At 35.3% G+C, this 25,839-nt stretch overlaps 1 protein-coding gene across 5 annotated transcripts in view; it reads right to left on the bottom strand.

Annotated features, from left to right (window-relative positions):
- Positions 1–1,632: 1,632 nt before the first annotated feature.
- MTDH (metadherin) overlaps positions 1,633–25,839 on the bottom strand; it is a 50,428-nt gene continuing 26,221 nt past the window's right edge. Inside the window, exons 5-13 of one of the 5 annotated variants that reach the window (XM_074352936.1) lie at positions 25,049–25,114; positions 23,466–23,702; positions 20,875–20,964; positions 18,566–18,664; positions 12,617–12,741; positions 7,059–7,166; positions 6,131–6,271; positions 3,996–4,152; positions 1,633–3,366 (exon numbers count right to left, since the gene is read on the bottom strand). In XM_074352936.1, coding sequence (XP_074209037.1) covers positions 3,296–3,366; positions 3,996–4,152; positions 6,131–6,271; positions 7,059–7,166; positions 12,617–12,741; positions 18,566–18,664; positions 20,875–20,964; positions 23,466–23,702; positions 25,049–25,114 — 1,094 coding nt within the window. In that variant the 3' untranslated portion in view covers positions 1,633–3,295. The remainder of the gene's footprint in view (positions 3,367–3,995; positions 4,153–6,130; positions 6,272–7,058; positions 7,167–12,616; positions 12,742–18,565; positions 18,665–20,874; positions 20,965–23,465; positions 23,703–25,048; positions 25,115–25,839) is intronic. The other 4 variants (XM_074352939.1, XM_074352941.1, XM_074352938.1 and 1 more) reach the window with 4 other exon arrangements.

Genomic DNA, 25,839 nt, shown 5'->3' with positions numbered 1-25,839 from the left:
TCAGATGGCAGCTGTTTCCCAGAGAGAACAGTGTCACAAACTGGGACATTTCAAGAGATGCTTCATTCTAAAAATCTGACTTCCCAGTGGCAAAGCCTACAAGTGCCTATGGTTTCAGAGCATCAAGAACAATTGAAACATCTAGAACCTATGGTTTAGAAACATCAAGAACATCAAAAAGAAACTGCCTTTAGACTAGCTTAGGATGCAAAATGACTGTGAAGTCCCCTCCCATAAGAGAACTATCACGAGCAATTTAAACAAAACGAAAATGGTTTGTTTTATTTACAATACTCAATGCATTTTACAAATAACATATTTGCATTCCCTAAGTCTTTTGGAAAGTAATTCCAGTTTGTGCAATGAGTTTACAGGAAAATCTTAAGATATCTATTAGACATCTTAAATCTAAATTCTGAATTTTGAAAGATACTTCATACTATATTCATAGAGGACTGTTTTTAATTAAGAAAAACTAAACTCTGTAGTTAAATATTGCCCTTCAATATCTTTAACCCAAGTACAAACTGGATTAGCCTATGAAATAATACCGTTAGATTCAGATGAGTTATTCCCACCACCCACCCAGTAAAACGCATGCATAAAGTAAACACAGTCAATTACAGTAATGACAGTTTATTTCAATACTTGTTTTTGGACTCTCTCAACTGTTGTTTTGTTCAATTCAGAATACAGAGAGGTAGGATTCCAGTCCGGGGAAATCCTAACCCACTACTCCCTGCACCAGAACAGGGAAGGATTTTCAGTAAGTCGTGTGGAGACAGGTCAGGATAGGGAGAGTTTAAAGCAGTTTCTCCAGGAGGCCTTGTTTGCTAATCAGAACAAGGGTCCTCTCCAGGCCTGACAAAGCCTGAAGGGATCACTCATCTCCCTACTGGGGGTTTGGGGAGCATCTAATCCAAGCCTCTGAAGGACCACAGGTCCTCCCCTCCGGAATCACTATCTTGATTTTAGTGCCTTCTGAGTTGATGTTGGAAAACAGTTCTCCTGTTCAGATGCTAGAAACTGCTTTCATGTCACATGAAACACTTATGAACAAGTGAAGAGCAATGAACAATGATACTTTAATTGTGCAAGAGTCTGCACCTCATGCATGTGTAAGAGAATGAATTTCTTAATTTTATCACTCATAGCTGCCATCTCTTAAAACATAAAATCCATGCCCTGGCTCTAGAGCCAGAGAGAAGGGACAGGTATCTCCATCCTGGATCCACCCAATTTAGCAGTGCACTTCTCCACCTTCACACCAAATCTCCCGTCAGAAGACAGCGTGGTGTCTCTAACACCTGGCGCTGGTGGCTGAATGAGAGATACTAGGCTGGAGAAAGAAAGTCTGAGATTTGACAGAGCCAACACAATTCTAAGAGAAAGAAATGGTGAGGTAGAGTTGAGAGAGTTCAATTAAATTTTCTGAGCGTCGGTCTTTTGGCACATTCTAAAATGACTATTCAATCCTCCTTTGTGATGCCTTTCCAAAGTGCTGCAACGTAGGAATCCTTGGATCTCTTTAGGAAGCATCTGTATAAAGCTAACAGTACAGTCATTTGAAGAAGTTCACTCCTGGCACTTCAGCTTACTTACCCCAATATTGAAGCAATAAAAACAATGCTATCCATTTGCTGAATTTATTTAAACAAATCAATTTAGAAATATCATAGAATTAAACAAAACTTCTGACATGTAAACATACTGCCATGTTCCTGAAACAGATGTTAACACCTGATAAAAGTTAATAATCGCTTGTTAGGAAAGCTGTCCATTAATAAGGCCAGTCTTCAGCAAAACTAAAACCATTTTGTTTCTTGAGCTTTCCTAGCGTGACAATGCAATACTATCAAACCACAATCAAATATAATGAAGACAGGATTGGATGGGTAGATCAGTACCATTGGTTACAGCTGTTAAACAGTTGCATTCTTGGCGCCACAGAAGAACAATTAAGCCAATCACATCAAATAAATCATGGCTTTTTTCTTTATCACAATTCACTAAGTGATGTTAATTATGGTCCTTGTCAAACACGTTTGGTAGAGGCTATTTACAGTGTACATGGCTGAGCATGCACTATTTATAGTTACAAAGATACCTGCCAGTTTATTACAATAGAATTACACAGTGCCTGAAAATGGTGAAACATCTCACACATCATTTAAATCAATACGGTTTCAAGCAGAAAACGTTCCTTATTTGATCACAATTGCAATAATTACATGAAAATTCTTATAAAAACACGAATCCCCTTCAAGAAATTGATGCATATTCTACGCACTACAGGTTAAGGCAGTAAAAAAATGTATTCCTGATAACTGGAGGTCTTGACAATGTCAATTAAAGCTGTCTGACTCTAGTTTTTCATTCTTCATCATATACTCAAAGTTCTGTATAACTAGTTTGTGAAAGATTTCATTTTTGAAGCCAAAAAAGTATTAGTAATGAAGAAGAGTTGACGCTGGAAAAAAGTAATTGCTAGGGAAAGGAAAAATGTAAGTTGGATTTTGCCTCAAAGTTTTCAAATCATAAACGAAAGCATTATTTGTGAGTCTGAGCTTTAAAAGTATAAAACAAATACATATAGTTTATCTTTCTTAACTTAAAATATACTGTACTTTGAACACTTCAAGTAAAGTAAGACTATCAAAAATAACTTCATAAGCCATAAAAGTGTCAACTGCATTTTGAATGTTTTAAGAACTTTTAAAAAACTGTAAACTAAACCATGACAGTTTAGTTAAACAAATGATAAATGACTTTTTATTTGCACTTGTGATTCCTTTAATACAAATTGCTACCAACAAATATGTAAAGATATGGCAGATTATGCATTTGATCAAAGCACTTTGATTTAAGCATAAAACAGATTCAAATGGTTAGAGTTCCGTGCATAAGATCCAAGAAGCTGCCCACTGTTTTGTAGGCGCCCCTCTCTCATCAGAATCCTTTATTCCTCAGCTGCAGATGAGACAGGGCACAATCTGTTGTAAACAGGGCACTGCTGTAAAACCAGGATAATATTCTTAAATTGAGATCGTTCTTGTTAAATTGAAAAGACTTTCCCCAAGTGTCTTCCAGCACTGTAGTATATTCTGCTGACCTCTTAATTTCATAAATTAACTTTCCTTTGATTCCATTTTTATGGTGGTTGTATTCACAGTTTTGTTTTAAAAATTGGTTTAAATTTATATAAAACTCTGTACATGTTCACAAATTATTGCATAAACAGCATAATTTCAAGACAGTGTTTGCAAACACATGTCCAATTCAGAAAAAAAAAAATTCACGTTTCCCGTCTGGCTTTTTTCTTCTTTTTTATTTGTTTGGGAGATTCCCAACTAGTTTCAGACTTGGCTAAAAAGAAGAAAAAAAAAAGAAAAAAAGAGAAGAAAGTTAGGAGGATAGTAATTACTGTTGTTTCGAAAATATAAAAGTAGTATCAACTAAAAAATATGCCTCGAAATCCACCAGTAACGCCTCAAATTTATGATTATGTTTTCAAGCTCTAGTTACATGTTTTTAGGTTATCCTCTGGCTGCCTTCCTCTTTCCCTTTCAATCCCAATTACTTGGTTTAACCATACACATATTTCATCAGTTTTGATCTAGAAAAACTATCATTTAATATGACTCAACCTAAGTAATAAAAGTGAAAAGAGGTAAAATGAACAGTACAGGTAGCTGAAGGGAGAAAAGGGAGGAAAAAGGGCACAGAACAATTTGTAGTCTCAAGGACATGTGCACAGAAAAAAGGAGGGCCGAGGCAAACAAGGGCAGGTACCAAGGCCCCCGCTGTGTATGTCCGTGGTCACCTACCCTTGCCTTGGCCTCCTGAGCCCCTTGGCCCTCACAACTGAGGTCCACAAGGTTCCAGGAGTCTAGGCTTTGAAGGGCTGCCCTACTAATCCATCAGACTTCTCAGATGTCAACACTTATAAACACTGCAGAGAACACACAAAAGCTCCCGAAATGAGGATTACTTACTCTGTGAAGGAGGCACACTATTTTGCTTAGTATTTGACTTGGATTTATCTGTTTCTTGTAGCATCGGTGGCACTTGGGAAGAGCTCTTGTCAGAATCACTTTTTGATAAAATAACAGATGGCTCGGTAGAAAGAGCAGGTGGAAGAGTCTTGATAGGCTATTTTGAAATAAAATTGCCTTAGATTTTCATAAAAAATTTCAAATAAAACTAAGTATCATGGTGACACCAAGAAGCTGCTTAAGAGCAAGTAAATACAAAGATGGTTTCTAAGTAATTTACCAGCAGAAGCACCACAACTCATGCCCGCCCTCTAGTGACGTATAACCAAATAAACCTTTACCTATAATACCCACAAACACAGGCTGAGATAAAAATGAATACACAAAATTAAAGATGTTTGCTGAATCTCAAATAGGAGTGAATAATTCCATTTTCATTAACTTTTACATTTTCCCTTGTCACTGCAAATAGCAGGATTTTATATGTGTTATTGGTTCAATGGTTCTGTCCACTTGCCACAAACTCTCAACTCAGAACCTTCTCATGTGAAAGGCAAAAAGAAAACAGCTAATCTCTGAACTACCAGCAGGTGCTACCTGCCTTTCCCCTTCTCCAGAGTTAAGGATATTTCAAATAGTAGCAGCAGTAGCTCCAGTTTCCTCTCCAAGGAAAAAGATGGTCTCAGAAAAAGCAGGCTAGGTGACTAGTTCTAGCGATTAAAGCCAACTAGTAAAACTCAGGTCCAAATCTTCAGAGTTTTATCCAGCCTGACAGTGAGCTCATGATGCCCAGAGCCTAGACCCCTAGGCTGGCTTCTCCTCTTTAACCCGAGGGCAGAGACTTGCTGGACTGAGGCCTAGCTGTACCGAATGGCCAGGACAGGTGGTGACACAGATTCTGGTACCTGGAGTGCCATGAGGCTGTAACAGACAAGCACGTGAGCTTTAGCTGTGGTGATTATTTTGAGTATTGAAATAAGGGCAAGTAATGCTTCTCTCGCCCCTTGTTCTTCCAGGCTTCAAGAGAGCACAACTGGAAGGGAACAAGAGGCCGATATGTGTACTTAGGGAACTGCTAGGGCTCCTTCCTCCTACTTCAGGTCACGGAAGCTGCATTTATGTTGCTCAGTTCAGCTCTCTTAATGTTCCCTATATTTATTTCATACCCCCAAATTTTAGTACTCATTTTAAATCTCCTTCCCCCACCTTCTCTCACTTATCTATATTAAATCACAGAAGGACTCAAATACCCTTTATAGGATGGCTTCTGAAAAAGACTTATAAAGTGAAATATCAAAATGTCAAAGGACCCTTCACAGTATTACTACTAGACCTATGTATGTACTGAGACTATATCCTTTTATCTCAAAACACTCTCAGGGAATTAAAAGCATTAAATCCAAACAGGAAGTATGGCTCCGAGTTTTAGAATCCTTTCTCTGAGCAGTGACTCAGGTTCCTGTGTGAAGCTGTTTTATTCAACATGTGAGCTGCCAAAGGCAGAGACCTTGTCTGCTTTGCTCTCTGGTGTATCCCCAGGGCCTTAGTGTGCGGCAGGTGCTAGGTTCTCAACACATTTTTTTGGAATGAGTACATACATGAATCATGCAGAATTTCATGGTTACTCATATTTCATATATTTCCATACGATACACTTTACCTAATTAGAAATCAGATTTTAAAGAGGTCTTTGTGTCACTGGCCTAGACCTTTTATAAAATGGTCCCTTCTGACATATCAAAATTTTCCACAGATGGTACATATTTCATACTGTTGCCAAATTTTAAACAAATGCTACATTTCAAAAGGTAGGATCACAGTCCTATTATGTGCACGCTTTTGGGAAAATGCAACCAGTCACATCTTCTGCAAGCCATCTATCCCTTGTCTGCCTAGATATTCAACAAGAAAAAATACAGTCTAGTGGCTCTGGTTTTGCCTGATAGTTACATGACTTGGGCCAAGTTATTAACTTCTCTATCCTCATTTATATGATGGGCCTCACTTTTCCTGTGGGGTTGCTTTGTGGCCAATTTGGTGTATTTAAAATGTTTAGCATGATGCTTCAATAAAATATTAGCAATAATACAATCTCAAGTCATCGAAATTTTATTTCTTAAATATCACAAAGTTACCTGGCTATTTTTGATAAGTGCTTCAGCTGTATCACTAGTGCTTATGGTCTTCAGAGGAAAAGCTTTTTCCTGTTTTGGACGGACTTTAGAGGTATTCACTGGAGGCTCTTCTCTAATCTCTTTTTCTAATTCTTCTGTGTCCTATAGAGGAAAGTAGTGTGTTAGATGATATAAATCACTCATTTTTACTAATTAAGTAGCGTACCCTCAAGAAAGTTTGGCTACCTACTGCACTGAAAGGAAAGAAAACAGCGAGCCACGTGGTCATAAGCAAGGAGTTAAGATTTTCCTAAGTTGTCATGTAATGGTGATAGCGCTTTCAAAAGTCCACTCATATTTCTAGTAATCTAGTATGTTTGAAATGAAAATATCTTGTTTTCATCTATAATATGATCTAAAGATATTTTCCCAGATAGGAAAAGCCAAAGGAAAAAAAAGGTGAATGTAGGAGTGATATAAATAGAAAATTCCTGTTAGAAGCAGAAAGAGCAGGAAAGACAATGAAGTGGAACAGCCAGCAAACTCAGAGTCACGGGGAACACTCCGCCTGTTAGGCACATGGGTTTTTGTAATTTTGCTAAAGTTCCAATTTTCTAAATTCCATTACTCAAAGAATTTCTGTATGTGTGAAATACTACACCTCCTTTCCATTTTACCGTAATACAAACCAAAATGCATCTTATTTACAATTTTAGTCATTTACTTTAGGGTTTACATCTTTGATATCATTTTTAGAGCAATAATTCTTTTATTACAGTATGATACATACAATCTTTAAAACATTCTATAACTTTTCAAATACTTTTCAAGTAAATTTAATGTTTCACATTGTCTTTATCTCTACATTTTCTTGGTTATCTGTATACTATCTTTTCACAATTCAGCAGGCTGTGCTTGATGAATGATGTTTGTTGTTTTGATATTCTACCTGTGCAGGAGAGTTATCTTCACCTTGCTTCTTCTTTTTCTTTTTTTTCTTTTTAGATTTCCCGGTTGGAAGAGCTCCCTCTCCCTTTTCTTTGTCATCATCTGAAACCTGATGTTAAAAGCAAAAGTATTGAAGTGAACCGACTGGTTAAGTTTTCATTATTCAGAAAATTATTATGAAATAATTTCATTCATTTGGTTGTCTTTTTCTCTCAAATTCTAAATAAGAATTAGTAACAATAAAACCGATCTGAAATCACATATTTAAAAAATAACAAAAGTGCATGGAACTTAATTTTTCTATTATCTATGATAGACCCCCTTTTCTCACATCTTTCATCATTCACTATGCGATTAGAGAGCTACGCAAACTTTGGATTTTAAATTTAAACTCATTTCATAGGAAATTGTTTTATTTTAGAGTTTAAATGCAGAATTATTTGCATTAAAATTGAATTTGACTCTATTAAGACAATGACAAGCTACAGAGTAGGAGAAAATATTTGCAAACCATATATCCAACGAAGGACTTGTATCTAGATTATATAAAGAATACTCAAAATTCAACGGTAAACAAACTGAACAATTAGAAAATGTGAAAAAGATATGAACAGAGATTTCAAGAAAGAAAATAGACAAATGGCAAAGAAGCACATGAAAAGATGTTCAACATCACTTGCTATCAGAATGCAAATTAAAACCATAGTGACTAATCATCATACACCTACCAAAATGGCTAAAATAAAAAATAGTGACAACAGCAAGTGCTGACAAGGATGCAGAGAAATTAGATCACTCATACATTGCCAGTGAAAATGTAAAATGTATAGCCACTCTGGAAAATAGTTTGGTAGTTTCTTAAAGTATTAAACATGCAACTACTGTACAACCCAGGGATTGTACTCCTGGGCATTATTTCCAGAGAAATGAAAATTTATGTTCACACAAAAACCTGTACACGAATACGCATAGCAGCTTTATTCATAACAGCCCCAAACTAAAAACAACCCAGATGTTCTTCAACAGGAGAATGGTTAAGTAAACTGAGGTGTACCCAGGCCATGGGCTACTACTCAGAAGTAAAAAAGGACCAACTAGTGATACACACAACAGTCTGGATGAACCTCTAGAGAATTATGCTAACTGAAAAAAACAGTACCAAAAAGCTACATGCTATATAATTCTATTCATAGAACACTCTTGAAATGACAAAATCATAGAGATGGAGAATAGATTACTGGTGGCCAGGAGTTAAGAAGTGGGAGGAGACCAGAGGGTAGCAAGTACGGCTATAAAAAATGCGACATGAGGGATCCTTGCAATGATGGAAGCGTTCTGTATCCTGCCTGTCTCAATGTCAGCATGCTGGCTGTGATACTGCACCACAGTTTTATAAGACGCTACTTTTGGGGGACACTGGGTAAAAGGCACACAGGGTCTCTCTATTATTTCTTACAAGTACATATGACTCTGTAATCATCTCAAAATAAAGGGCTTAATTAAAAAATTGAATTTGAGAAGGAACGTCACTGAAAATATTCTGCACGACAAAAATAGTGAATTAGGATTGTTAAATTAGTATTCATATTTCTTCACACATACCATATAGTCGAGTGTTCCATGGAAAAGTGCTTTTTGTTTATTCTTTTTGTTTATGTACAGATGACAGCCAAGATTCCTAGACTCTATTTAAAGGGTGAGATGATATGGGTAACTGCTATTTCTCTGCTCAGCACTATATTCATTAGGATGATTTTGGAGGTCTCAAGAACTACCAAATAGTTTACAGAAATTACTAGCAGATGGAAAAAAAAACCCAAAAACTAAATCATGCACAAACTTAGCTAAGAGATTTTCAGTCCAAGTGGGTTGCAAGTTTTGGAAAACTTCCACAGAAAATTTCACCATAGGCTCACAATGATTAAAATACCGTATGAAAAGATGCATCCTATGAAGGATTTTTAGATCACGGGGACTCTGGTCAGTCGGCTTCACAGCCAATTTATAATCCAACCATAAGAGAAATGTGGTTCATCATGGCAAAACACTATTTTTATTCATGGAAAAAAAAGGCTGAAATCCCAATCTTATAACTTGTATAAAAGAAGTGACATTCTGACAAATTTATTTTGGATTTTTTAAACTTAAAAATTCCTTTATATTCCCCTCTCCTCCCTATCCTATTCCCACACTACCTCCCTAGGAGTAAACCAGTGTGATGATTTCCTTTTGTGCCCATCCAATTTTTCTGTAAATTTATGTGTATTCATACACAAATTTATATAAATTGTATCATACTGTGTCTTTTTCTAACCTGCTCTTCATCATTCAGCAAGTTTTTGAGATTCTATTTAGACTGATATTAATGTAGCTGTATTTCCTTTATTTTTAACATCTGTCTAATTTGCCACTGTAAACAAGTCACATTTTATATCTCTGTTCTCCAAATGATGGGCATTAAATGGGGCCCCATTTCTGCTTAGAAACGTAAAGTGATCTCTGAATATACCCAGAAAAAGACCTACGATATGTGGTAGTCTTTACTCCATTCAGTGGTTCTACTGTTTAATTCTGATGATCAGGCAACAGGGAAGTTTCAGCTAGAAAAATAGATTTTCGATTGTACATTCATTCAACATTCAATAAATAACAGAATGATTACTATGTGTTAAGGTCGTGTTCTGGGAAGCTTTTCTTTTTAGAATAGTTTTAGGTTACAGCAAAATTGAGCAGAAGGCACAGATTTCCACGTACTCCCTGCCCCCACACACGCAGCCTCCCCCATCATCAGCAGCTCCACCACAGTGGTGCATTTGTTACAAGTGATGAGCATACACTGCTACACTGACACATTATTCTCACTCAAAGCCCACAGTTTCGAGTTCACTCTTGGTATTGTATATTATTTGGGTCTGAACAAATGTATAATGACGTGTTTCCACCAGTACAGTATTGTACAGAGCGGTTTCATTACCTTAAAACCCCTCTGCGCTCTGACCGTTCATCCCTCCCTACTCCACAGCCCCTGCCAACTCTAGGAAGCTTTTGTAGATCAAATCCAAAGCTCATTTTTCCCCTTTGACTTTCATATAACCTGTTAGCCGTCCCTCTCTATTTATTTACACCCTTAGTAACGAATCCCATTAGTACCTCTCTTTCTTTGGTCTCTAAAGATAAAAGGTACTATATCCTATGAGAGGTCAACCCACAATCTACTTGTACCTACGATTACCCCACCCCTACTGCCAGGATCTTACTCTCCTAGCCAAATCTCTCTCGAGTGCTTAATTTTTACTTTATTCTAGATCCTTTCTCTCTTTGTTAAAGCAGGGGTTGACAAACTACAAATCTCACCCAATGCCAGTTTTTGTAGAAAGAAGTTCATCTCCATGTTGTCTATGGCTGTTTTTGCACTACTACACGTCCCTTTAATAAAGTTTGCTGACCCCTGCACTAAAATCTCTCCTATCATTAAAATACAAACAACCCCAACAAAACCCTTCCTGATACTATAATTTGCTGTTATCCACTACCTTTCCTCCATCCCTACCCAAACTTGCTTATGAAAAAAATCTTATACTTCTTATTACTATTTTTTAACCATCATTTACTCAACTTACGCCAATATGGCTACCATTCCAAAATTTCTGACGAAACTGCTCTGTATACCAGAGAGCAAATGCCTCAGCTTCTGTGACCCAGAACTCTCCTGTCTCTTTCATGGGCTTTTGTTTCTCCTTAGTTGGGAGTTCCCCAGATTTCTATGCTCATTACACTTCTCTTCTTGACTCCATAGATTTTCCCACGTATTTCACTTACCCTTAAAGTTTTAACAACCATCTACTAGTAACTTCTAAACACAGATCTTTTCCCTAAGCTCTAACCTAGTACAACCAACTTTTCTTAGACATATCTACAAAACATCCTGCACTTTAACTTAATCAAATTGAACCAACCATTTCCCCTCACTTAACTAGCTTTTGCTCCTATATTCTCTGTTGGGAGCACCATTTCCACGTTCTCAGTTACCTAAGCTACAATCCTGGGAGTCATTTTTGATGGTTCTTTCTTCAGTCAACTCTAAACATATTCTGTTGATTTTACTTCAATTGATTTCTCCAATCTGTCCTCTACTCTGCATACCATTCTTACCACTACTGTACTTGATTACTAAACAACCTCTTAATGGGGTTCATTTTACAATTCACATACTGCCTCAATTCACATACTCCTCCACTCCTTTTTCTACATGGGTTGCCAGAGTAGCCAAAAGGAAACCTCCACTTCAGCTTAAAATCCTTCCATTATTTATAGGATAAAATCCAAGGTTTTAAACATGACATTCAAGGACCTCTAGAATCTGGTTCCTGCTTCCTTCTCCAGTCTCATTTCTGACCACTCTTTGCTTCACATTCTGCTTTTACTTCTGGGGTGCCTTTGCAAAAAAACTCTTAAATGCTTCCATAATGCCTAACACACTGTAACATTATTTTAATCTCCAATGTGCCCTTCTCCTTCCCCTCCTCCCTAACTAGACTGCAGGCTCCTTGAAGGCAGAATTGTGTCTTGTTTATCTTGTTTCTCCACTAGCACAATACCTGATCCATGGCAGGTGCTCAATTAACGTCTGTTGACTGTTAATAGCCCTATTATCTTCAGAGCCTCTTTGACTTTTCTCCCTGATTTCTACAACCAACCAGTAGAAAAGTTCAGTCAGTAGTTTCACGTCTCTTGTAAATATCAATTCCGTTTATTTTTCAAAGCTATCAGCTTAGTTCATCATTTCCTCTCTTGACTCCTGTAATGGTCTATTTAACACTTACTCAAAATGGTACAAAACAGTCTCCCAAACCTGTCTTCTCATCTTTCTGCTTTATCCAGCCTAATTTTTCTAACCCTAAAAATTACGAGGTTATCACTAGTTTAAAAAAGTTGTCAACAGGTTCTCATTACTTACAGAATTTCATAAAAAATGTGGCAAGGCATGTATCATTCATTTCATCTATTTATTCATTTACTGAATACTAAGCATGTTGCTAGAGCTACAAAAATAAAAACTTCATGGTCCCTTTCTTTAAGGAACACAACTTGGGAGGGGAAGATTGACACAGATACAATCGACCCTCCCCCCGATTGCACACGTGTGTTACACCTCTCCACCACAGGTGTTACTTACTTTCCTACCTTGGTCCCTCTTTCATGATGGTCTCAGCCTTCTCTGCTGCAATGAAGCTTTCCTTAATCTTTCACTGAGAACCAATCTACACTTCTCTAAATACACTAAATTGGTAGGCCGATTAGAGGACAGGAAATTGTGCATTTTGTTTTCTGATCAGTGTCTAATTGTGCCTCCACATAGTAGAATCCTCAATAATTTGTGGAAACAGTGATATGGAGAAGACATGTGGACATATGATAATTGAAGCAAATATGACTAGAATGCCTCTCTGAAGCAATTCTACCCTTCGGATATATTTAGAAAAGGAATGTAACCCTTAATAATTTTAATACAGTTGGGTGCACAGAGAAATAAACATACCCACCAACCCCTTTACTCACTTTCTGATCATCAGGAATTGGTTCTTGGGACTTTAGAAGTGAAGCTCTTTCTTCGTCTACCCAATTCCCCCACTCTTCTGCTGGCGCATTCCAATCAGAGCTGGGATCAGCAGAAGACAGACCATCTAAAATTTAACAATGTTAATTAGGTATCTATCGTTTCTGCCAAAACTAAAATGCAAAACCCCAAATTCCTTACAATGAACTAAGCTGTAATTTTAAACTATTGCTCTTCTTTCTCCCAAGCACATTTTAAGAGTCCGGAAAAAAACGGTAACATAATGATAAAAACCTTTACCCAACTTCTGCTGGGCACATCATAAGATGAATTAAATGGAAGGTCTAAGGAACTCTAGAAAACTTATAAATTAATCATTTATTCCATTCTCCCTACTTCCTTTGTTATCAAAGGAATTTTGTTATCAAAGGAAGTTTGTCTCCTAATCTGCTCTCTTTTCACTGTTTATGTCTAACTTCATCTATGACCTTGGTCATTTTTTCTGTCCTGATTATTGTAACATTTTGGTAATTGATTATTCCCCTAGGCTACAGAATGTGTCGGGGAATCTTTAACAGTAGTGCCAGAATTATGCTCCTCCCTTCCTTATGAGCTTTTCAAGATTAGGTTCTTCTTCAAATCCACCCAGTCACTGAAAATATTCAACCTCTTCTTTTTCTCCTCTTTTCTAAGTACTTAACTTGTACCTTCTTACATTTTTTCAGATTATTCAATGATACTTCTATCTTTCTAAAATATGTGAGTCCCTTTCAGGGTTTCTAGCACCTTATTCTTAAGAATAGATTTTTATTCCATACTTTCAAATTCTTTCTCTCTAGGAGTCACTGAATTTTTACCTCCTTTGGGAAGCTATCACTGGCTTATTCTAAAAGAGAAAAATAATCTTTGTCTTTACCCTGGTTAAATAAGTAGTTCCCGAATGAATTCTTTTCTCCTCTTCCTGGACATCATTCACATGTCCATATGTACTCCTGTGATGACTACTTATAGCCAAGATAACAGGGTTAGGCTTTATTTCTAAATGGTTAACAAGTCATTCTAACATTGCTTTATTAAAATAAAAAAATCCAACATTTTCCGTTAATGCCAAATGCTACTTTTAACAAATATTAATTTGTTTCATATATATTTGAGCCTTGTTTCCGGAATTTCTGTTCTATTCCACTGATCTATTCCTGGGATAATGCCATATTTATTAATATAACTTTGTAATACATTTTAATATCTAGAACAATGAATCTGCCTACATTCCTCTTATTTTCTTCATTATGCTTATTTTTCCGCATGAATTCTATTAATTTTGTCTAGAGAGTAGGTATTATGATACATCCTCATGAGCCTTTAAAACCTGTATTTTGGAAAATATGTAATGAGCTGGGAAAATGCTTATAGAAAAAAAAAATGACAGACAAAACTGTCCGTGCAACATGATCCCAAATTCTTATGAAGAGATAAAAAAAATAATACATTAATAATAGATATATCTTAACAATGGAGTTACAGGAACTTCATCTCATTAAGCACTAAGTACTGGAACTTGAGCTAGGTACCAGAATTACAAAAACAAGTATGATACAATCCTTCCCCACATGGAGCTCACAGTCTGTCTATTCAGGGATGAAGATAAGTAAGTACAACAGAGAATTAAGAACAGAGCGACAGATTCTGTCATGGGAAGTGTGGAAAGGGAGAAGAGAGGCTAAACCAGTAGAGGATCGAGAGAGACTGAAAACGTAAGAATTGATGGTCTAGTAGAGGAAAAACATGGAACAAGTGTGAAGTGTTACAAAAAACGAAGTCTCTTCCTGTATTTCTAAATGTACTATTATGAGCAAGTACCCGGAGCCAGTACTACATAGTATTAGCATAGAGGTTAAAAGCATGGACCTTCGAGTCATACAGACCTCACCTGAATATTGCTCTACTACTTAGTAACTGTGATCTTGGTCAAATTTCTTAATCTTAATGGGCTATATACCAACTTCACAGAATTGCTGAGAGGATTGTATGAGATACATGAAAAGGAGTTCAGAGCAATGCAGTAAGTGCTCAGTAAATGGTACCCACTGTTTTTTAAGTGACTGATGACACTAACAATAAAGTCAGTTTCTAACCTATCAAGCATACACAATTAAGAATTTATTTCTCACAATCCTGATAAATCTCTCAGTAAGGGAGGGAGGGTATAGCTCAAGTGGTAGAGTGCATGGTTAGCATGCATGAGGTCCTGGTTCAATCCCCAGTACCTCCTCCAAGAATAAATAAACCTAATTACCTCCCTCCACCAAAAAACAAAACAAAACAAAAATTCCTTCTCAATAAGATACACTTGGTTATGTCTAAATGCAGAAGTCATTTTTATAAGTAAAAATGGATCTAATAGATGTCTGCAACCAATTGTTCACCTTACACCAAGCATTCATTAACAATATTCTTAGGAGATTTGAATGCCAACGTTGTCAGTGGTTTTGCTAAAACCTCACAAATAAGAAACCCAGATTTGGAAAATTGCTGTCTATAACCCAGGTCTCTTAAGGCCTCGTGTTGGGAAAGAAACTTTATTTTGTCAAGAAGAAAAAAATTTTGCCAAGTGAATAGGTGCAATAAATATATAAACTATTTTCTTAATAAATATGGTAGTGGGGGAGTGAGGGATAAAAATTTAGTAAAGATCTTAGTAAAATTATTTCTTAATAAAGGCTCAGATGGTAAAAAAATTTGAAGAATAATTGTAGCCTTCTATCAGAACATTAACAGAAGCATAAATCTCTATTGGCTTTATAAAGCTTTAAGGTGATTTTTCCATGTTTATTGATTTCAGGTTGGTTTTCATATATTTTTAAATTAACTGGTATTAAATAAAATTACTTTAAAAAAACAGATCAATCACCTAAGCCTAAAAACTCTCACCAGGAGACTTCTCAGTGCATAATTCTAAGGTTCATGGGCCTAATGTACTAATAAATTTTTTTTCTTAAAAAATTTTTTTTTTGTCGGGGGCAAGTAATTAGGTTTACTTCTTTATTTTTTTGATGGAGGTACTGGAAATTGAACCGAGGACCTGGTGCATGCTAGGCGTGCACTCTACCATTGAGCTATAACCCTCCCCCCATTAAACCTTTTTTTCTTTAGTATTTATTTTATTAAAATTTTTTTAATACTAATAAATTTATTAGACAGTTTCCTTTGAAACTATGTAGTATAGCTTCATTCATAGTATAGTTTTCTCCATTTATAAATAATTTCTCATTTCTTAAAATTGTCCCATTAGTTTACCAAAGTCTTTTCTAAGAGTCATATTAGCTGTCCTTTCAAAATGGTAAGGAATTTGCCTCTCCATTAATTTGCTGGTGAAATAATGTTTTAGGTTTAAGCATCTCAGAGCTCTTCTCTATTTTATCTCAGTAACAAAATGGTTGTCGCTGTTTCTGGTCAGAACTTAATTCAGAATTAACTTTAATAAAACAAAATAATTATGTTAAAAAGACATTCCCCAGTGTTGAAACAGACGATACAAATTAACCCCACTGAGTAGACTCATTTTGCCCCTAGAAGAGTATCATCAACAGTACTACAGCACTTACTGAATATTTACCATGTAGGACGCAGTGTTCTAAGTGCTTTATATGCATTATGTCATTTAATCTTCTCAACAACTGTGAGATAAGAAATACTCTATTTACAGATGATGAAACTGAGGCATAGAAAACAGGGAAGCTAAGATTCAAACCCAGGTAGTCTGTCCTCAAAATTCATGCTCTTAACTCCTTCACTATGCTATGGTTAGTTTATTCACTTTCGTGTGCCAGCAAAAACAAAGTTCTATTCAAAATCTGAATCTGACTCTTTTTAAGAGATTATCCGCTCTTGTTCCTTTATGGTCAAGATAACTGACAGATTAACAACTGCCTTCAAAAAACGTTACCTTTGTACTTCAGCATCTTAACTTCATATTCAAGTGTTTGGGGTAAATTCAATGCCTTTCTGCCAGGTAACAATGTCCATGCCTCAAACCAGAGGGTCAATTTATTAATCATATCACATTGCTAAATGTGTGTGTATATATATATATATACTCTGTAGATGAGTAATCTCAAACACATCATGCATTTTACAAATTTAGAAGGAATAACTAAATTCACTGAATATCAAAATTAGCGATATTAAAGAAGATAACAGAAAAAATAAAATTCATGGAAAAAATGAGGTTAAAGAGAAACTTTGGACTTAAAAGACTGCCAATAAAGCCGTAACAAATTTGAGAAAGAAGGTGCTCCTGATACTTTTTACTTTAAGTATAGAGTCCTGTGGGTACATGTTTATTTCAGTCTTTCATTTAACAGCAAATCATGTTTTTTGCATCACAATAATTTTTAGACAAAAGTGGAGCTATTCTGTCCAAGCAGGGAAGCCTAGAGCCCCATTTGCTCAGTTTCCCTCAGCTTCAACCCACAGCTGCGCAAGACACTTAAATGCTATTTTCTTACAATCACTCCTTTTAGTCCTATAATCACTCCTCAATTCTATTTTGCACATAGCTGATCATTCTTCCCAAAGCACAAACAGACTTTTTCTCCCCAAACAGTGCTGCCCTATCCTTGTAATATTCTGGATTTATCTGGTACTTTATAATTTACCAAGAACTTTCATGTTCATTCAAGATCCCATTAAAACCTCACAACAACCTATGGAAGTAGGGGAGGTAATTTGCTCTATTTTATAGCTCAGTTCATCTGGATTCCCAGAGAAGTGACAAAGTTCAACTCATATGAGGTATTACATTTTAAAATCAAGACTAGAACTAGGTTCTACCTTCTAAACCAGTATTCCAACCCTTACCTCCCTAATCTTTAGCCAGCAGTTCAAGGCTTTTCACAATATGGTCCTTCCTCATCTATCTTTCCAATCTCATCTCCGTCAGTCTCGAAGAATTGTGCTTCAACTAATCTAAGAAACTAATTAGTCTAAGACTAATCTTTGGATTGTGTTGCAAGCTTACCTTCATGATCACAACCATCACCATGGCTGTATCATGTAATGGTTAAGAGAATTAACACTGGAGTCAGACTATCAAAGCTTGATACCAGTTCCTCCATTTAACTAGCTGTGTGGCTGGGAAAAATTTGATAACTTTTCTTTGCATCAGTCTCTTCATGTGTAAAAAAAAAACCTGCCTCACAGAATTGTATTAAACAAGCTAACAATATGCATAAGACTTGAACCATTCAGACCAGTGCCTAGTACAGTCAGATGTTTGCTTTTATTATCATTATTACTATTGGAAACCTGTGTATAAAGCACTATACTAGGTGCTAAGGATACAGGAAAGCCCCCATCTTCAGGTTTTAAATTCTAAGGTTTAATGTTGTGGGAGGAAAAAATAAATCTGATTTTTTTTTTTTAAAATGAAGATAGTATGAGCTTTCTGAACATAAAATGCATATGCTTTTTCTCTTTCTCTTTTTTGTGACTTAACTTTAACTTTCCTACCCATCTACTGGAAATTAGGCTAAGAAAACAATTTCTAGCAATACAAAAACTTGCACACCTCACAGATTCAAAGTCATTTCTGTATATTCTATTTACTTTTATTATACTATTATTATACTACTATACTAAAACCAGGAAGAGAAACAGAACATTCATTTAAAACGAAAAATTTAAAAACTAGAGAAACTACAGAGCAACCAAAAGAAAATTTCAGGTTTAAATACTGCCTCAATCATGAAAAGTTAATTTAGTTTTACTTCTACAAGTATTCCAATGCTCAGTTTATAAGTAGTACACATTTGGTATTAAACTATATTACTATGACCTAAAAGGTGAAAAAGCAGGATTAAAATTAAAACATAAGCATGAATTCAGGGTGCTAGAAACAAAGTTCTGAAAACAAAAACAAAAACAAACTGATAATTTTTAAAAGGACATACTTAACCCAGACCATTCATCATCGATATAGGGTTGATTACGGCTAACATCCCACTGATAATCAGAAGTGGTAGACTGAGAAACTGGCTCAGCAGTAGACCCTTAAATGAAAACGAATGCAATAAAATTAAAAATGGAATTTTCTAATGATGTTTCATAACAATAGTTCTATACTTTGCACACGAAGACTTAATTATTTTTTATTTCTCCTAAAAGGAAAAATTCAGGCATTAGGAAAAAAGTTAAGATAAAGTAAAAGTAGAATTGAGGGTAATTTTAGATTAAGCATGATAATCACTTGATTGAATTCACTGATCAGAAATGTATTTTTTCCCTAGTACCAATCTATTAGATTTTGTCTTTCATACTATATACTTCACACTGGTTATCTACAAATTTCAATTAGTCAAAAAAAGTTTTTTATTTTTCTTAATGAAAAATAATAAAGCACAAAAGAAATCCTGGATGTTTCAGGGTATGCCTATACCCTTAGAAGGAGAGAACTAGAAAATGTCTGAGTTTGCTAGAAACTTCTGCCTAAGGAAAAATAAAACACATAGATGATTCTCTACAAAGGAGAGGCAGAAAGAAGCCAAAGAGATAAGACAGTTTCACTGGTGGTTTAGAGACCAAGTTAAGTTCAAGTACACTTAAAGAGAAGAGAATATTATCTTCTAAGTTTTTTCTGTTTTTATTTTTCGGGGATGTGGGGAATAGGTGGGGTAACTAGAGGTCACAAAGTCCTTTAGCAATTCTGATGAAAAGCTATGGTGAACTAATGTCTAGAACTTACATAAAACTGCATATAGTTTTGGGGGCATATAAATTCAAGGATGCCATGTTGAAAATCATTGGCTCTACAGCCATAAATTAATTTTAGGATGTAACTATAAAGCAGTGGCTCTTCACCAGGGCTTTGTACACCCCAGACCTTCTGAATAAGAATTTGCATACGTTTTGGAGTCCTTTAGGTGACTCTGATATTCACTTTGGATTCAGAGCCAGTGATATAAGGAAATGATTAAGAATATTGGATAGCGTAAAAGACTTACGTATAATCACTTCCTCTCATTTAAAGTTCTTACTAGCTTATATGTTTTCACTTGGTTACAGATGATCTTACTAGCCTTCCACTAATATGCTTAATATACACTAGAAATAGTTATAAATTTTTAATATAAAATTTAACCCTGTAAAATTCATATATAAATAACACAGTAGCTGCTTAGAAGTACTGTGGTAACACTGTTGCTATTTCTTTAGCAGTCCATGCTGCCTTCTCTGAATATATGAAGGGAACAGCACCTGTGTTGTATGATGTCACCAAATGAAGGAAGAAATTCACCGGTACCCCTGGAACTGAACCGTAGTCTGTGAGACCAGGGGCTGGCAAACTAGCTCACAGGCCATATCCAGCCACCCCCTTTTTGTATAGCCCACGAGTCAAGAACAGTTTTTATATTTTTAAATGGTTGAAAAAAAAAAATCAAAAGAACAGTATTTCAAATCCAGATACACTCATCTGGTTTATGTATTGCCTCTGGCTGCTTTCCTGATACAATGACAGAATTAAGTAACAGTGACACAGTATCACCCAAAAAGCCTAAAATATTTACTATTGGGCCCTTAACACAAAAACTTTGCTGACCTGTAAACTAGTGACTCCAGACTCTGGAATCACATAAAGAGTACACTGGGTCCATGAATCCCAGCGTGAACTAAGCATCACAAAACTAAATGTGACCCGTGTTTATGTGGTGTTTGTTAAGAACATATAGCTTCCATATAATTAATAAAAGGCATATTCATATAAGTAATGTAAATTGAAAGTAGTTTGTTAGTAATGATGAATTTTCGAACTCAACAGATCGTCAAAGCAGAGTTACGATGTGAGGGTCCACCTAACCTGAAAGGCTTAGCTATAAACTCATGATGAATACAGGCAAACAGAAATAAAACGCCAAACTGCAAGTAGAAGTATGGCAGGAGTACATCAGTTACAAAAGAGCATCATGACCTTGAAGGGAAGGCCTTCAATTTGCATTTGTCTGTATGCCAACACTTTCAGTTATGTCGTTAAGGCCACAGAATCTTCCCATCTCCACAACAGAAATGAAATAAGCCACTTGCAGATAAGAAATTAGCTCTTTCTTTCTTCCCCTTTTATTAAGGCCTCTGCTACTTCATACTGTATATCTATTATTTTTGTTGATAGCAGTATTTGACTGATTCTTTTTTCAAATAGCAAGTGCTAACATTAATTTAAACAGAAATTTTTTTGTTAACTAAATGAAAGACTGTTTTCACATACCAGAAACAGCAGAGTTAAGTGTGAGAGATGCAAAAGAAGCAGAATTCTGTTCAGAGGTATTCATTCCCCTATCCACACTAGACCAAGCAGCTGTTAAAATAAAGAACGTCACTTGGAACCTTCAATTTGCAATGAAACTTGAAAGATATGTAAAGATTTAAAACTATGATAACAATATTTAAAGACAACCTTAGAAATCAGAACCACATAACACAGCAATTGCTACTATTTATTGAATGTCTATTATGTAGTGGCCTCTTTATGCCAACCACTTCTAACCCTTAGGGCAACCCTGCTAGGCAAAGTTTCAGAGCAGTGACGTGACTTGCTGATGGTTAGAAAATAGCTAAGCCATGACTGGAACTTAAGCCTATTTCCAAAGCCCATGTTCTTTCTCTACTATATCAAGCTACCATATCATCTACCATAATTAAGCTACTGCTTTGTGGCAAACTCTAAACTTGGTACTTGACATTCATTATAGTCAATCCTTACAACTACTTAAAAATGAGGTTCACACAGGCTAAATAACTAGCCTAATATCCATAAAAGCTAATATGTGGAAGAAAAGGGATTCATACCGAACAGGCCTGTCTGCACTATGAGCATGCTCATGCTACTATGCCATAATATCATCTCAACATTTTCAAGCATTTTACTTACATATGAGTATTTATATCCACATACATCTGTGAGACCAGTCACACCTGTCTCTTCTCAGTGACTCACTGCAAATCTCAATTAATGTAGTTTCCTTTCAATTTCAACAAAGGTCCCAATCCATCTGGGCAGGAACTCTAATCTGCTGCTTAATTTTATCTATAGCAACATTAAGCAAGTACTACCATCTAATTTATGTCCTAATTATGAAAATGCTACATAGTTTTCATAAGTAAACTGCAAGTATCTCAAAAGGTCACAATTCTTAAGATTATCTGATAAAACTTGACCATTTCTTTTATTAGATGTCAAAGGATGGTCTACAGCACAGAAATTTATGCTTTCATCACTGCTGAAACAAGGCTGGGAATTTAGGGACTGCCTCTTCTTCCAAATTTTTGTATTTCTACACAATTTTTGGACACTGCAGGGGAAGAGGAGAGAACAAGTTTATGAACAATATTAGTAAATGAGTTTGTTTCTTGGGGATGTTAGTTAACATGAGCCTTTCTAAGCTTAAGGTGATGGGAAAATCAGGTAACATAGGAAAAACAGTTTTTTATATTTAAACACTAAGAATTTGAAGACTATTGCTCCCCCAAACTAAACTAACAAAACATATCCACAACAATCACAATAGAAAAGATTATATATATTTAATGCTCAAGGAATTACAACTTAAAAAAGGCACAAAAACCAGCAAAGGCCATTAGACAAATGGGCGAAGAACATGAATAGACAATTTGTAAAAGAAATAGAAATGATCAAGAAAGTTGTGAAAAATATTCAGTCTCATTAGTGATTTTTAAAAAAGTTAACCAAAACAATTTACGTACTTTTTGTTTATCAAATTAGAAAGATTAAAAAAAACAAGAATATCCAACCTTGGTAGGCATATGATAAATGGCACTTATACTAATGCTGACTAATAGAGAACAACTCTCTTAGAAAATTGTCTGACAACATGTCATAGAGTGTAAATGTTCACATTCCCTTTAACCCAATAATATCACTCCTAAGAATCTATCCTAAAGAAATAATCCCAAAATAAATATATTCAATGCAATGTCATTTTACAAGTTAAAAAGAGAAAAATTATTTCTCTGAAAATATGGGAAGAGTTAAATAATTTACGCTATGTTTATACAATATACTATAGAGCCATTAAATAAAAATAATTATAGAAAGTAAACATTTACGTTACAATATTAAGTGAGGGAAGGGGAATAAAAAAAAATACATATAATTTGGACTATGTAAAAAAACAAAACAAAAGAAATAAAATTGTACACAGGAAAAAAAAAAAGACCGTAAGGAAATGTAAAAAACAGTGGTTGCCATTGAGTGATGTGGTAAGTGTGTTTTTCCTTCTCTTTTTGCAGTTTTCCATATTAAATATGGATTTCTCTTCTATAACACACACACCCCTGAAATTAAGTTGCTTTCAACTCAATGGCTCTCAACAGAAATACGTTTCTCAACTACTGGTCTTTATTTTTAGAATCCAGGGGAAAATTAATTATAAACAGGTATTTTGTAGACTGTAAAATAGTAGATAAATGGATGCTATAAACTATACTTCCATTTACTCTTTTTATTTAAATTCAATAGGACTGTTGAAATTAATCAAAAAGTCTACTCATACATTACACATTACATCACTAAAAATACACAATTGTTAACAATGAGTTATACTGATAATCAAATGTGATAAAAGTATGTAAAAGCATTAAGAGTACATAATAAGTGCTATCGTTCACTTATTTAGTTCCACTTTGCTCCATGCAAAGGATCTGAGATGAGTTAAATGTATCATTTCTGTACAGCATCACCAATTTTTCTACTCATGGATCTGCTTTCCATTCTTGGAAAATTTAAATGTACCAGCTTAAGCATTTTAAACTAACTTAAAATTTTCTAACAGTTCTTACCAATGCCAGAAAATATTGAACGATCATTCCAACTCCTCCCCCAGTCTTTTCCATTTGCGTTAGCATCTCCAGTGTCTTGACCCCAAGCAGACGGCTCAGTTTTCCTCTTGCCTGCAGAAGCAGATGAAATAGAGTTCCACTTCTCCTCACCTGCACTGATCTGTGAGGAGAGTTTTATAGACTTTTCATTCCAGCCTCCTCCATTTACAGTGAGGTTTTCATTCAATCCTGAAGAAACTTAAAGAAGAGAAAATAAAGATTAAAAAACTGATACATGACTCCGTGTTAAAACTGGGATATTTTCAAGTTTCTATAATTGCTTGATTTATATTTATCACTTATTTCCCCCCTCTACTGTCCTCTAAATGGCTTGAGCTTTAAAGATAAAATGAAAATAAAGAATTTAAAAAGTGACATGACCACCATGGATGACTTTTAATTTAAAAACTACAAGTTCTGGTTTGAATTTTATATTACTAATAATGTTTTCAAAAGCAGAATAACTTGCTCAAGAGAAGTACAACAGAGCAAACAGGAAATCACATGTTCTGGTATACTCAGTACACTCACCCACTAAGAGCATAAAGACTTCTCCTTAGTTACATGCTCTTTCCTTAAATATTTACACATATATGCACATACATGTATAATGTGTAAGGCAGTGATTCTAAAACTTGGCTGCACATTAAAATCAAATGAAAAATTTCTTAGAAGTAGACACTGGAGCCTCAGCCCAGACCAATCAAATCAGAATCTCTAAGGGTAGGGCTGAGGCATCAGTATGTACGTGTATATACATATACATATACATATGTACCTACATATACTCATATGCAGGTATATGTACATATGTGTATGCATGTATCTCCGTGTACACACACACAAATATACACATAGGTGTGTGTATATAAGTACATGTTTCTTTTTATATGCATTTGTGTCATTTTTCTAAGCTTCCTAGATGCAGTATCTAGGAAGCCTAGAAAATACTAACGTGTAGTCAGGACTGAGACCCATGGGAATGAAGGAAGCTGACAGTATTAAGAACAAGCTTGAAACAAGAAAGTGCCTTTTCATTTCTGTATTTATGTTTTACTACAAACACTTTAGCTTTTAGGTTAGGTATACCACTCTACTTGACCCAATCTTTATCATAAACAAGTAAGTAAAAGAGTATGGGTATTAAGGCTTTTTATTTAATAAATAGGGGTAAAGGTTTTTAAAAATCCCATTTATGCCTATTATTAAATCCAAGTCCAAAGAAAAATTCCTTCTATTCTCTATTGGCTTAAACAATGCAAGTAAGAATAAAAACTGGATATAAACTATTACTAAAAGAATGTTTTTACATATGGGAGAGAGGGAGTAACAACTAGAATATACCAAAGACTATTACAAGTAGGAGTGATTTTTCTTTTTACTTATTTTCCAAAATCTCTGGACCGTTATTATGTTACTTTGGTAATTAAAAATCATTTCTAAGTCTTTTTTTCCCTTTCTGCATCATTCACGTGAGGAAAGAGACATACATATGTTTCTATTTTGATGGGCCTTCAACTTAAGTTACACGTAATTTCTCTCACCCTGAAGTGTAGAATCTCCTTTTCCAGACTTAAAGTTGCTAACTTGAACATTTAGATGAGAATCACCTGGTTGAAATAGAAATAAAATGTATTTAATACTAAATAGGCCACTATGCACATTATATTAGGAGTAACATACAAATTAATTTTTACTAATTATTTATAATAAATTGCTCCTTTAAGTACTAAATTCTTACACCAGAAGAGAATCAGTTTTACTCACAACATATTTCATATGTCCTTAAGGAACTGAGTTCTCTAGTTACCATATTTTTAGTCAACTAAAATGCCAATAAAGGACCTGGAAAATAGCCCACGTATTTATAGTCTGCTGTTCTACAATGGTTATCAAGATTCTTTAAAGTAGGAACTGGAGAACTGGGCTCTGTAATTGGATTCAACTTTGCCACCTCCCAACAATACCAGCTGCCTTGTCAACAATCCTGGAAGCAAACACATCAACTTAAAAGAATTTGCCTATATTTGTACCAGGACTTAGGAAATATGGCAAGAGGCGAGAATACATGTTATAACAAAGATACTATTTCTCTGATACTAAGAAGCATAATGGTCACAATGTATCAAAAGCCAGCAAGACACAGAATTGTGCTAGCAAGGAAAGCATGCACAGGACAGTGAAAAAGGGCTACCAACAGAAACACTAAAGCATGGCTACTATGCGACAATGAAAATGGATAAGCAGAAGTCATTGCTGTACCAAAGCAATAAATTCCAAATCATCAAACAGAAAATAAAAGGTACCAAGGCTAAGACAGTGGTCTGGAGATAAG

The sequence above is a fragment of the Camelus bactrianus genome, chromosome 25 (assembly GCF_048773025.1).
Source record: "Camelus bactrianus isolate YW-2024 breed Bactrian camel chromosome 25, ASM4877302v1, whole genome shotgun sequence".
NCBI lineage: Eukaryota > Metazoa > Chordata > Mammalia > Artiodactyla > Camelidae > Camelus > Camelus bactrianus.
This window is presented reverse-complemented; position numbering and strand designations above follow the sequence as displayed.